We start from the raw sequence: 14350 nt of genomic DNA on the forward strand, positions 1-14350 counted from the left end.
TGCTGTTAGGTAGTGAGCATATATGCACATAATACAGAGGAGTATGTTGCACTACAGAAGTCAAGATGGTCAGATAATTCACATAATTCTGCATTAAGGGAGTCCGTTAGTCTCTAAAGAGAAACAGCTGATGTGGTTACTGTTCACCTCTGAACCACCTGCTGGTAGAAATAAGAGCAGTGCTCATTCAGTTAATGGGATAAGAAACACACTTACTGTATGCAAGAGAGAACAGCAGAGTTGTCACTAAATGTAAAATCTGGTTGAGATAAATAAATAAATAAAAATAAATAAAAATAAAATAAAATAAAATAAAATAAAATAAAATAAAATAAAATAAAATAAAATAAAATAAAATAAAATGCTTAACTGTGACAAACTCCAAGCTGTCATTTTTTCTGCGACAGTCGTTTCCTCAGTCTGGTGGTCCACCGTGGTTAGTTTTTTGTTTCCCAATAGCCATCTCTGGACCTATATTTGTCAAACTGCTGCAAAAGTAAAGTTTTGGACTAATTACAATACAATGCAATACATCCAAAACCAAAACCAAAACCCAGCTGCCTGTCTACTCACCCACTCCCGCACCAGAGAATAAGAATGTGACACAAACAGACAAGGGCGTAGGACACATATGAAGCGGGGTCCAGGGTCCTCTCCAAGGACATTTTGAGCATCAAACACATTATTTCCTGCATTCTGGTGAATTTTTATGCACCAATTTCCCCTTTTCTAAATTAAATTATGGTGGAAATGTCTTGAGCTCAATGAATCCAAGAGTCTCAGCTTTACAGTGATACCCAATTCATGTAATTCCAAGACTTTATAGGGACCCCATTATGCAGAAATATTCAATTTAGAATAGGTGAAAATTACATATTTATACTGCATGAAAAAAACTGCATGTGATTATCATAAAGTGGGCATGTCCGTAAAGAGGAGACTCGTCGTGGGTACCCATAAAACCCATTTTCATTCACATATCTTGAGGTCAGAGGTCAAGGGACCCCTTTGAAAATGGCCATGGCAGTTTTTCCTCGCCAAAATTTAGCGTAAGATTGAAGCGTTATTTAACCTCCTTCTAGCCTTCAGACAGTAAGAGGGTTTGATAATTATTTTTTAGGTGTGCTGAGATGATATTTAAGTGAGTTTGTATACCTGTATGTATATGATGATTCTAATAAAGTGTAAAACCTGCCCTGTCATGCTCCTACCTGCAACCTCAGATCCACCGACGCCAACCTCCACACCCCTCTCACCCGGTCCTAGCCTTGGACCCTTTCTCCCTTTCTCTCAGGAATTCTCTCCTCCAACACCTCAGACATTCAAAGATTATGGGGAATGGTTTACCTGAGCTGGGATGAATGACGAGCCTGCGTGTATTTTTTTTATAATAAGGTGCTGTTTATTTAATCATTTCATTATTCACATCTCATGGTTCACTCTCCTAAAGCTTTGAATTGTCGTATTTACCGTGTGTAATACTGACCTCAGCCTCTTCTCCCAGGCTTCCTGCAGAAAAGAGGGCTGTCGCAAACATGATCAGAGCTCCGAGTTCGACTCCTCCTCTGTCCCTGGGTACGTTCGCTAGGGGGGGAAAACGGATTCTGGATTATAGCAATATGCTATTTTTCTACCCAGGGACAGAGGCTTGACGGGGTTTGGCTCTACGTCGTTGTCTCGTTCAGTCCTGCAGACTGTGAAGTGCTTATCTGGCTCTTTATACACACTGAATGTCCGGATTAAGTGTTTGATCACTTTAACTGTGACTGTAGAGCGTCAACAAACCAGCTGGCTCGCCATTTGAGTGAAGAGCGTTTTGTTCAGATGGTCTGTGGTATGTGTTTGACGTGGAATAAAACCGGACTGCAGATATTTTGAGTTCCTCCGCTTTTCCTGTCAGCATGCCTTTTAGACTTGCACAAGCATCGAGTGTTGTAGTAGCCGCCCAGATGACACAAAAACAGACCATTAACGATTAACAGCCTCATCCGGACAGCAAACTAAAAACAGTTATAACCACTTGGCGCAGACTCCCACTGCAACTTTTTTATCTTTGTACAACTTGAAGGCAGGAAGTTTCTTTTTTTTTTTTTTAAATAGTCTTAAATTCATGCCTCCCTGCACAAGAATGGATTTTATTTTTAAATAGAGGACGGGGAGCCTGGAAGTATCCTACTGTCCATCAGGCCTGATCCACTGAAACCAAAGTCAACGTCCCGATATGGGCTGTGCTACGCCATGTAGATGAAGGTGTTTAAATCGGTCTCATCCCGCTTTATGTACTTGTGATCTATCAGCCACTCGATCTGCTCCTTGATCATCTTCTTCTGTGGTAAAAACATGTTCTTTAGGATCTCCACCAGCTCCGTCTGCAGCTGGGCGTTGTTGATGCGCTTCCTCATCTTCATGATCTGGATTATGGCCTCCTGGAGACGGAGATGGGAAACACAAACAAAGAACGGTGTGAAAAATAAGAAAAATGCAAAGCAAATAAACTGTTGAAACTCCATGATGGGAAATGGAAGGTGAGAGCGTTTATTCCCAGCAGGTGGTGTTACATAACAGAGGAGAGAGCAGCAGGATCTTCACATCCATACCTGCGTTCTTAGTATCCTGAGCTGGACGATGCCCTCGTTCTCCTCCTCCCTCATTCGCTCTGTGGTGAGCTGCAGCCGACCAATCAGATTAATCTTCCCCCTTTTCTGAACCTTGGAGTTTTTTCTGTAAAGTTGAATTAAAAAGATTGTGAAAGGGGTCCCAGAAACCGAAATACAATGTTCAACCTAACCATATAACTTTAACTTACATGAGAGAAAACTCCTGGTTGACGTAAAATAGTGTTCCTTCTGCAAAGTCTTTGGGTGAAGACACCACCGGGTCGTACGACAACACCTGCCGCTTGAGTTTGGGAAACGCCACGAGAGACTGGGGAGAGGGAGAAAGGCACGATGATTCAGAGGGAAAAATCTGATTAATAAAAACAGATCGAAAACAAACTACCTCAAATATAAAACTCTATGCTTACAGCACTAAGTCTGTGGTTCAGAAACACTTTTGAGGCTTAATTACCAGTTTAATCTTCATTATTTCCCATTTACTTACCCAGAGAGTGCGTCGCAGCTCGGCGTCCGGCAGCTCCGTGGCTAGCTTGAGGTTTTCAAAGCTGATCCTCTCCCTGGGCCTCTGGTTCCAGGCAAACAGCACCGCCAGCTGGAAGGTGGTCACCTCCAGGTCGTACTGGCCCACCTCGTTCTTAAAGGTTATCTGGAGGAATGACATTTTGTTAACTTCCTTTCACAGCTTCTTTCACAGAGGAGCAAAAGCAAAACATCACCGTCGCAGTGCCAAAAATAATACATTATAAAACCTCAATCAACATTATTGGGATCAAATTAAAGAGTCTTATTTTCATTGTTAATCTAATAGTTGACAACTAATCGTTTAATCGTTGCAGCTCTAACTCACAATGCCGTTGGACATGAGGTGATGCCAGTGCAGCTTCCTGCCGCTGTGGTTCTTCTTGTAGAAGTCTTCTACCTCTGGTATCAAATCTTCCAGCTCGGTAGGTAGAGAGACGAACACCTTCTCGCTGCTCCTCGACCACGCGCCAGCATTCAGGATCTTTATGTTGACCGAGTCAGCTGCAAGGGGAGCATACGAAGACTTATCTTAGGTACTGAATGACAGCTGCTTACAGTCAGGTAAATTGTTGGCAGTGGCGGGTAAAATTGTCAGGCCATCCACCACTTTGGCAGACAGGGAAAACGCAAGCGATGGGAATAGAGAACTGGTTACCATGGTTTCGTAGTTGTCCGATTCCTTGGCATCTCATGCCTCCGTGTCTGCCGATTCCTGACGGGGAACTGAAGCTGTTATCTATGCTCTCTTCAAAGCCACCAGACACCATTCACAAAAACAGTAGTTTCGGTCTACCACTGCCTCAATCGATTAGTTTGTTTTTGTTATTGTGTGACTTTGGTGTTTTAAAAGGGTTAGTTCAGATTCACCAAAGTCCCAAAATAACACAAACAATCTAACCTAACGGCTTCAGTTCCCCGTCAGAAAGGGCTGTAAAGCGGTGAAAATATTCTAAAAATAGCGTAGACTTAAACCGATATTGACTTTGTTAAGCCATCTACTGTAGGTAATACACTGACTATGGATAAGTACCTCATACAAGCCCACTTCAAAACACCCGAACTATCCCTTTAAGTATGTGAGTGAGACACTCTTCTACATCTTACCTGGTAACGCCAGCTTGTTATGTTTATGCATTTCTTTGAAAGACTGGTTGAGGTCCTCTGACACCTTGATGTCTTGAAACATCCTGGCCAGCTTGTTGACATAGTCAGCTGGCATTCCTACTTCCTGTTAGGATACATGACATCACAGATAGACAGGTTTTTACAGGTGCAAAACATTACCTTCTTAAGTTTATGTTTCTGATGCAAAATAAAAACAACTTCTTCCTCTGAGATCTCACCCTGAGCCACTCCACCATGTTCTCCTCTATCTCGCTGTCTGCTGAGATGTCCAGGATGAGTCGACGGGTCAGGTGGGCTTTGTGGTAGCGCATGAACACGTCTTTGTTCTGGACATACTTCAGCACTAGCAGCTGCAAGGAAAGAGCACACACATGGTTACTGAAGCTCTGATTAAAAGTTAATCGGATTTGAATATATAAGAAACACCACTGGGAAGCTATAGAATGATATAAAAACCTTAAAATAATATGAATAATAACAATGGACCCGTCCTTTAAGTTAGCCCTTTGTGCCACCGTGCAGGCAGGGCTCATAACAACAACATGGAGATTCCCTGAAACGTACCACTTCCTTGAGCTTGGCCTCGATCTCCTCAGAGGTGAGCTTCTTGCTCAGTGGGGTCTTCCTCAAGAGCATGTCGCAGTAGTTGGCCAGCAGCTCTGGACACTTGGACTCTGGCTGAGTTTTCAGACCGACCCTGTAAAAACAGGAGAGGAAAACCAGTGCAGTCAGACATCATCGCCTTCAGCAGATAGTGAATGAATTACATACAGGGAGCGTCTCTCACCCTTTCTGCTTCAAAGGAAGTTCTAATTTAAATATAGTGGCGTCATTCACAACAGCTTTATATGCCTGCAAAAGACAAAACAGGACTGGGATCAGTTAAAAACATCTTCTGACAGGTGTATTCTTGTGAATGGACAAGTTGGTAAAAGTTGAGCTGACTTTGTCTCGAGCTGTGAGGAAGCGTGGGTCGTCCTGAAAGGCCTCTTTCACCAGTCGGCTGAAGCGGTTAAACAAGGTGAGCAGCTGCTCCACATATTTCTCTGAGTCCTGCGACAAAGAATAGGAGGTGAAACCAGTCAATGTGATGAAAGTTCATTCTGGAATCACTATATGTGTATGTGAGACTCACAGAGGTGATGGTCTCTGCTGTGGCCACCATATCAGCCAGGCCAGCGCTCATGATGTGCTCCTCCAGGTCCTTCAGCATGGGCTCGATGCCGCTGGGCACTTTGTCCATGAGAGAGAACATGAGATGCAGCTCTGTGATGGAGGGAAAAGAAGAAGAGGTGAAGGAGTGTAAGCAGCACTTGATCTGACGTACCGAGTGCTAAGCTTTTATTTGGCAGCTGCATTATAAAACTAGCAGAAGATGAGCTGCTTTAAAATCCATTACTGTGGACGCCCTTTGTCCATTTGAGCACACACCTGAACATACACACACACACAAACACAATGATGAGTGGTTTATGCAGCCCAGAAAGCGAGCAGAAGCCTCAATTATAAAATTTGAATCATGAAAATGTCTGGAACAAAAATGTTGCATAAGTTCATTTTAAGCACCTGTCACCTGCAAATTTAGACTGTATTTTATTTAAGTACTTGTTATTATAGACAATATTTTGAAAAAAAAGAGTTATATTTCTCCTTATTTTGGTATCTGTACTGAAATGTATCGCCACTAGTATCAAAACCTTTTTAGAGTCTACCCCCATAAAATGTGACTGATAATATACGAAATGGAAAAACTATAACTTTAGCATGTATTTGTTTACATTTTGGCAAATTGGCACCAATAAAAGTATGCCGCACTCTCTATTAGCAGTTCCTGTTTGCAAAGTACTCATGGATGTACAGACAACTATCACTGGATTACTTTGATACTGAATAAAACATAAAAACGTGATGATTCTAAGGCAGGTTCTGCAACAACACATGGATGTTCTACAGATGCTGGACAGGGAGGTTTGGTCAGGGCTATCTCCTGTTGCAAACCTGAGCTGGCTGTGCCTTTGGTGGGAGCGGTCCGGCCGTACTCACTCTCTGTCTCATTTCGTTTGATCATGCCTGGACACTCGGCTAGGATGGTCTCCTTGAATGATGTAACCAGTGCGTTGACGCAACACTCCATTAACTGGGAAGACAAACAGAGGAGGAAAAAACAATTCAGCAGAAATACATGAGAGATGCGTTAATAATGACATTTTGGTAATGTGCTTAATTGTTTTGTTTCTGAGATCTCATGTCTAATTTGTTTGTTTAAAACAACAACTTGTGGTTTTAGGGGGAGTTTTGTGCTGTAACTTTTACTTGACGAACAACAGTTAATCTATTCACCCAGCACAAATAGGTGGATAAATATCAATATGTTTACTGTATGTGGAGCCATTCTGAAAATAAACATAACAATTTGAACTAAAAAAAAACATAAGCTTGAAAAATAAGTAATTAAAAAAAAAAAATACTTAACTGTAGAATTACAACCAGCAAAATAAGACATTAATGTGTAGCACTCACTGCTTGTACAGAGTTACAGTCACGTCTCGTCTCCAGGTATCGCAGCGCACGTTTCTCCTCTTCCCTCAGCTTCGAATCAGCCTGGTGCAAATACACATTTATACGCATTAATTACATTTATAATAGGGCTGTCAATCGATTCAAATATTTATACTCAAATCATAACATGGAAAACTTCAGGCCAACAGGCAACAACAGCTGTCAGTGTGTCAGTGTGCTGACTTGACTATGACTTGCCCCAAACTGCATGTGATTGTCATAAAGTGGGCATGTCTGTAAAGGGGAGACTCGAGGGTACCCATAGAACCCATTTACATTCACATATCTTGAGGTCAGAGTTCAAGAGAACCCTTTGAAAATGTCCATGACGGATTTTCCTCGCCCAAAATTCAGCTTAAGTTTGTAGCGTTATTTAGGCTCCTTCGCGACAAGCTAGTATGACACAGATGGAAACTATTTTTTCCAGTATCTCCACTCTAGCATTAAAACTGAGGCTGCTACAACCTAAAAATTGTGTTAATGCTTTAAAGAAGTTAGTGGCGTTAAAACAAATTTGCATTAACGCATTATCGCGCTACTTTAAACTCAACCTCTGTCCTATCTGTGTACTTTATTTTCTTTTGCCCAAGTAGTTCAAGAGATTTGAAACCTATCAAAGACTTGCAGTGACATTTTTAAGGCAGAAAAAGAATCTAAAAGGATTGGTAAATGGACTTGCATTTATAGAGCACTTTTCTAGTCTTCCGACCACTCAAGGCCCTTTACACTACATGTCAGCATTCACCCATTCACACACACTTTCACACACTGATGGCAGAGGCTGCCATGCAAGGTGCCAACTTTGCCAATCAGGATCTAATCTAAATACTCATTCACACACTGATGGCACAGCCTTTGGGAGCAATTTGGGGTTAAGTGTCTTGCTCAAGGACGCATCTGCATGTGACCCGAAGCAGCCAGGGAACGAACCACGACCTTCTGATTGGTGGACGACCTGCTCTACCGTCTGAGCCACAGGCGCCAAGATCCAGAGTCGCATAATATCTTTTCAAATTAGTTACAATAATGTCATTACATGGCGTTAGAAATCACTGTGTGCTGTGTTGCTAGAGATACAATGAATGAAATGTGTTTAATGTGTTCAAATGATAAATTGATTGATTGATGATTAAATGAGATACATATCCTCATTTAAGCAATGTTCATTTTTAAGTTCTGGAAACACTACCGCACTGTTTACTACTGAAATGCTAGTAAGTTTTTATTTTCACACCTCTGGTGCTTGGACCAACTGACTTATGTATTTATGAAACCAATACTATGAGAACAAAAAGTCCAGAATCCCTCCTCAAAGAAGAACATTTTCAAGACATATTCTATAAGAGGATTACTTCAAAGGTTTTATGGAAAAGCCCCCAGAAAAAAATCTCCAGGGAAGAAAAAGTTGTTGAAGTAACAGGATTTGATCTACACTACCTTACATAAAGCTTAAGCAAACTGTAACTGAACATTTCTGGACAATGCTTCAGTTTAGTTTGAGTAAGAGAAATATAACGTGAAGAAGACAAGCACAGCAGCGGATCACGCTGGCTGTTTTCTCTTCTCTCTCGATTTCATCCAACTGGCTTATTGTCAAAACAGGGAACAGGAGCCTCAACAGAAGTCTCAAGTTTCTGCTTTGTGTTGTAAAATGCAACAATAGGACAGCAGGTATTTATCTTTGTTATGAAGAGAACTGAAGGTTGTTTTTCTCTCAGTGTGAGCAGAGAGCAAGCTGGGAGCGGAGTGATTACAAAATGGTGCAGAATTGCTGCTATTTCAGCATTTCAAACCTTTCATGTCGTTACTGACTAGCAAATCTATTTTCACAAGAAGAAATGGGCTGCCATGTTGGAACACAGTATCCAGTTCTTCTTTAAGCCCATGAAAACTTGCCTCACAAGTGTTTCTCTATAACATTAAGTAGTCGTGACTAAACAATCAACATTAAAAACATCTTACTGGTAAACACTCTAACTTCTGCTAGTACATCCATGAGTCATACTCACATATTTCATGTAGTTTTGGACCCCGTTTTGCTGCAGGTAGGCGGGTGCCTGTGTTCTGTAGAACCTCTCAGTAGAGTCCATATACGCCTTCTCAAAGTTGTCCCTGTAGATCTGCAGCTTGTCGTCCGGGTTGGAGCACAGGTTCACTGCTCAGAAACAAAAACACACCATCACAAAGAGATATGGAGAGGTCAACATGTGTCTGTGGATATGTAGACAGATGTGTAGTCTTAGACCCTTTTTACAACTGGCATTAAAATGGGGTTTGGGTGATCGGATTGCTAATCAGATAGTGCTTGACCACATGAAAGTACAGGTGTAAATTCAACCAAAACACACTGAGGACGGATTGTGATTCGATCGGCTAAACCACCTCCGGAGGTGGTCTGGGAGGCATCGTGACCACATTGAACACAAGTGTAAATGCAGCTGCATTTTCAATCCACATACAACAACATGGGCGGAAATACGGTATACTAGGGCGTCCTGAGGACCATTTACTAGGCTCCGGAGCTTTAGTAGTAATCAACAGTGATTTATTGTACACAAAATCTATACTGAATGTGGTACACAGAATACGCTCGTGGTCCTATAAGCCTCACGAAGTGCAGAAATTCGAACAACAAAGTGACCTGCGTTTCTCACCGTAGGACTCTCGCACTCCGATGACCAGCTGGGAGTCGAAGGCCTCTCCCAGCCTCTCAGCGTGGACGAGCTTCATGGCGCTGTCTTGTAGCCTGTTTTTGATGTTGGAGAAGATGGACTCGTTCCACGTGTCCAGCATCAGCTGAAGAGACAGAGACACAAAGTCAAAATATGATGACCGTGTACAACATGTTTATCTATTTGTGTTTAACCCACTCCTGCTCCTCCTCCTCACCTTGCGGACGATGCTGTCCTCCACGTTGGACTTCTTGTTGCTTCCTTGTTTGCCCATCAGAGTGATCTCCAGCTGACAGAAAGGCTTGGGCAGGATGTCACACTGTGTGAAGAACTTCCTCCACTCCACGATGTAGGCCTTCAGCAACGCCGTGTCATCCTGGTGACTCAACACCCGCTAAGAAACGGAGGGAAACACAAATTGACAATTCATATTGTTTCTGTATTTTATTTAATTGTATTCATATTACTTTTATATATATATATATATATATATATATATATATATATATATATTTCTATATTTTGTTTTATTTACCCTTTTTTAAATGTGCCTTAAAAGTGCCTTAAACACACATTATGTACTCTGTATCCATCATGTGTGGGTGAATTAATGTGGGAGGCGAGACCACAGGGATAAAAGTAGGTGTTGGGAATCTGGTGTGTGAATTTATTTTATTAATTCATTTATATTTCAACATTAGATTTTCTTTTATTTAAAATGTTTAATTTATTTAAAAAATTCTTATTTATTTATATTTCCTTATTATCATTCTCTTTTACTTAAATGTTTAATTTATTGAATTTTTTATTTTTATTTATTTATCTTTCTTTAGTATCATTTTCTTTTATTTAAATGTTTAATTTATTGATTTTTGTATTTATTATTTTTGTTTAATTTTATTATTATTTTTTATTATTATAATTATTTTTATATTTATTCATTTTTATTTTTATTTTATTATTATTATTATTATTATTATTATTAGTATGATTCAAATAATCTAAATGACACGCTGACAGAAGATGAATAGTTTATAATAAACCAGCAACAGCATCAGTTACTGGTTTGCTTTGTAATAACAGGGACACTTACTGCTTGTGCTTGTTTGATGAAATCGAGGATGTCCTCTTTGAGGGCCTGGTGGATCTTAGCTGGACCTTTGTCATCCCACAGGCACACAGCATGGACGTCTCTGTGGAAACAACGTTGGAGGGATTAACTTTCTTAACAAACTGACCTATACCTGTTAGCCTTTAATATCAATGATGCATCAGGTTCATCACGGTAAACTTACGAAAACAGGTCAAACCACTGCTGTTTGGTTACGGACTCCTGCCGTAGCAGCTTCAGTACGATGGGACGCATCAGGTCCCATTTGTCCTCAAATTGAAGGGAGCCTTTGTTCTGGAAACAGACAGGAAGGAAGTGAACTACATGATTCAAACTGTTCATCAGCTTTGCTGCCAAGATGAGGCTTTGTTCATCAAACATTTGAAACATCAACAAATATTAAAGCAAAACAAAATATTACAGTAAGTTACAATTAGGCATGGGACAATATGAAAATGTCATGTCACCATTATCCTGGCCAAAATAATTGTGATTTACGATATTCTCCCGATAATCATCAAAATATGCTTAAAACTCTCACTTTACCTTATGTTTTGTTAAGAAACATATTTTTTATTGCATCACAGAAAAGGCACAGAGAACATCCTTTTGAGTGAAAAATCAATCAATAAATCTTAAATAAGGTAATCATAAATCATAAGGTCCCCCTGCATAAATAGAGGATAAACAAAATTAAACATTGTGTGAGCCTGTTCTTTCTTACATGATAATTCCTGTATTTTTATATCCGGCTCTATTTTTCCCTTCTCTACATGATAGCGAGCTAGACAGCTTTTCAAAGTCACTTCTGACGATATTCCCAATTATCCCGATAATGGAAATTCATCACCATCAATTTATTGTGTTTTTTATCACGATCCGCATTTTCACGATCACAATTTTTGCTTTTATTAAAAGTTTAATAGCGGTGTGTGTGTGTCAACTCGCTGTCGGAGGTAAGAGAGAGCAGAAAGCGCAGCATGTACCCGACCCGTGCATTGATACTGCAGAAAAACGAGTATTGAAACCGATTTTGTCTGACAAACTACAGTAAGTATCAGTACAATGAAATGCAGTTTAGTACAAAGCAAGCAGTAGCAAAACTGTGAATAAAGAAAAACTAATGTACAGAATGAATAATAGACCAGTGGGGTAGTGATAGAGAGAAGAGATGTAACTGTGATATACATAAAATAAATTAAACAATGTAAATCAGTTATGATGTGTCAGTGTGTAACTATGATATGAACAGAACCTAATAAACAGTGTGTACACATAAAGATCTGCAGCTTGTAACACAGGCGTTCTCTTATGTATTTAGTTTCCAAGCACAAGTTGAGATAACCCTGACTACATCATCAGGGGTTATTTTCTCAGACTTTATAGTACGAGGCTGAGTGGTACCCACCCATGATGACTAGTAAACTGACCGTTATGTGCAAAATTGTTGGAGTTTCCCTTTAAAGCGCTGCATGTTGACTGAATTTAGAGGTTTAGGGTATCAGGTGGTGGTGTAAAGTATAGCTACATGACTGGTCTAAAACATGACAAACTGGCATATTAAATCCTAATCTACCAGATGTGAACATTAACCAGAGGAACATGAAAGTGTGCAGGATTTTTGAAGAGTGTGTGATTGTCTTCATGTTGGTCAGTGAAAGTTATGCATTCAAACTCTTACTTTGGTAAAAGTACAAACATACTAGCAGAAAAATATACAACATAATCATTATACAGAATATTATATGTTATATTACTGGATTATAGTTATTGATGCATTAATGGGTTCATCACTTTAATGTTGCAGCTGGTAAAGGTTGAGCTAATTGTAATAATTGTATTTTGTATTGTATATTGTAATTGCTAATTGTAGTAAGCTACTTTGAGTCAATAAGGTTTTGTCTTTACCTGTAATAATTTATCAGAATTTATTTGTTGATTATATTTTGTATTATTAATCAGAATCTACAAAAATAACTAAATCTATTAAATACATGTAGTGGAGTAAAAAGTACAATATTCCCCTCTGAATTCATGTAGTGGAGTAGAAGTATAAAGCAACAGAAAAGGGAAACACTCATCCTATAATAATAATACTCAATAACTCAAAAATTGTACGTCAATACAGTACTTGAGAAAACATACTTAGTTACATTCCACCACTACATTTTAGTCTATGAACCCTTATTAACACAAAACATGCAAAAAAAAATAGAAGAATATTCCAGCATGTTTTCAATGCAAATCAAATTGTAAGCATGATAAGTATTTTCTAAAATCATGTTTCATAATTCTAGTGCAGTGAAGTGCTTTATTTGTTCTTGTTTCAAGATACAGTCATTTACATTTAAAACACTGCACTAACAAGGTTTTTTAAAAGTTTGTTTAAATAAATAAGATTTTAAATATTTTTTTTGGACCCAATCATAGCCAGAATTGTCCTAATAAAATTGTTTTTGCTCTGAGACTACTGAACATCCCTTTTAATGTTTATAATTATATTTATTTATTGATTTGCACATACATAAAACTGCAGAAAATACAGTAAATGAAAAAAAACAAGAAATGTGTCAGGAGAGGTCAAGAAACCAAAGGCATGACAGAACAGAATAGAGATAAGGATAGTAAATGAATGCACTGGGGCATTGCCTTTCCTGCACATACTGTACATATAAATCCTATTTTTCCATGCAAAAGTCTTGCGTTTTGACAGCAATGCAATGCAATCTGTGTCTCCTACAGTAGCTGTGTCACCTCCCTTTATAATGAGATATGAATGATGACACACTGCCAATAGGTTCCTGTCAAAGCTAAACTTAGTGAGCATGATAGCAGCTGAGGATTGAATGCACAGTAACTGCTGCAGCCTTTATCATGTCTTTAAGGTGATGGTTCATCTGCAGATTGCTGTACCACTGAAGTGACAGATTATATGAGATTTATAGCTAGCGTACACTATGATTATATATATATATTAACACACATTAAGCCATCAATGCGTCCCCCTATCTGCCATCAGTGCCCTCTGCTTCTCTGTGTTTCCTTCATATCTAGTTAGCATTGTTGTAGCTAAATCAGTTATAAGTAGCTAGCTAATGCTAACCAGATGTAATGTTAACAGCTCCTCTGATAAAGTCAACACTGACAGGTGTTGTGTAATGTTCCTTAAGTCTGGGGCTAAACGCCAACATCACGCCACGCAGGTGACAACGCACTTTTAAGGGGCGTTAAATAGAGAATAATTGAATTGAACTGGCTCCTACCTTTAGCAAATTAGACGTCGCCATGTTCCCCTCAACTTATCCTCTCGGGAAATCTCGCGAGAACTCCGCACACACAGCGTGATTAACCTTATCACATCACCCTGACTCTTTCTAAATGTAAATAAATAATTAATAGAGGCGTTTAACAGTTTAAAACATTGTGTTAATTTGTTTGTAATTTTGTTTGTGCGTTTATTTTCCATTTATTTAAACAAAATTATAAAATAACATAACACAACATAACACCAGATATAAAAATACAAGGAGATGAAAAAAACTGTTAAAATTCAGTTTTAACAGTTTTCTTCATCTCCCTGTATTTTTATATCTGGTATATTTTTTTTGTACTTTGCACTACTAACTTTTTTACTGCATAACATGTTTTGCACCATGGAACTGTGATGCTGGAAACTTGATTAACCTTATCACATCACTGACTCTTTCTAAATGTAAATAAATAATTAATAATAGAGGCATTTA

The 14350-nt window shown here is 39.1% G+C and overlaps 1 protein-coding gene across 4 annotated transcripts; it reads right to left on the minus strand.

Annotated features, from left to right (window-relative positions):
* Positions 1 to 1379: 1379 nt before the first annotated feature.
* On the minus strand, positions 1380 to 13968 carry LOC119475552 (cullin-5). 4 transcript variants are annotated; one of them, XM_037748362.1, is made up of 20 exons: positions 13871 to 13968; positions 10792 to 10901; positions 10590 to 10689; positions 9714 to 9890; positions 9479 to 9620; positions 8834 to 8979; positions 6786 to 6866; positions 6309 to 6402; positions 5401 to 5531; positions 5211 to 5318; positions 5053 to 5117; positions 4830 to 4962; positions 4484 to 4615; positions 4245 to 4368; positions 3796 to 3852; positions 3466 to 3641; positions 3103 to 3264; positions 2807 to 2925; positions 2598 to 2721; positions 1380 to 2426 (listed from the first exon to the last, which is right to left on the minus strand). In XM_037748362.1, the coding sequence occupies exons 1-20, from the start codon at positions 13892 to 13894 to the stop codon at positions 2232 to 2234; spliced, it is 2400 nt and encodes a 799-aa protein (XP_037604290.1). In that variant the 5' UTR covers positions 13895 to 13968; the 3' UTR covers positions 1380 to 2231. The 4 variants fall into 4 exon arrangements, with proteins under 4 accessions (XP_037604290.1, XP_037604289.1, XP_037604292.1 ...); XM_037748361.1 differs by having other exon boundaries at positions 6264 to 6402; XM_037748364.1 differs by lacking the exon at positions 3796 to 3852 and having other exon boundaries at positions 2232 to 2426.
* Positions 13969 to 14350: the final 382 nt, after the last annotated feature.

The sequence above is a fragment of the Sebastes umbrosus genome, chromosome 17 (genome assembly GCF_015220745.1).
Source record: "Sebastes umbrosus isolate fSebUmb1 chromosome 17, fSebUmb1.pri, whole genome shotgun sequence".
Lineage (NCBI taxonomy): Eukaryota > Metazoa > Chordata > Actinopteri > Perciformes > Sebastidae > Sebastes > Sebastes umbrosus.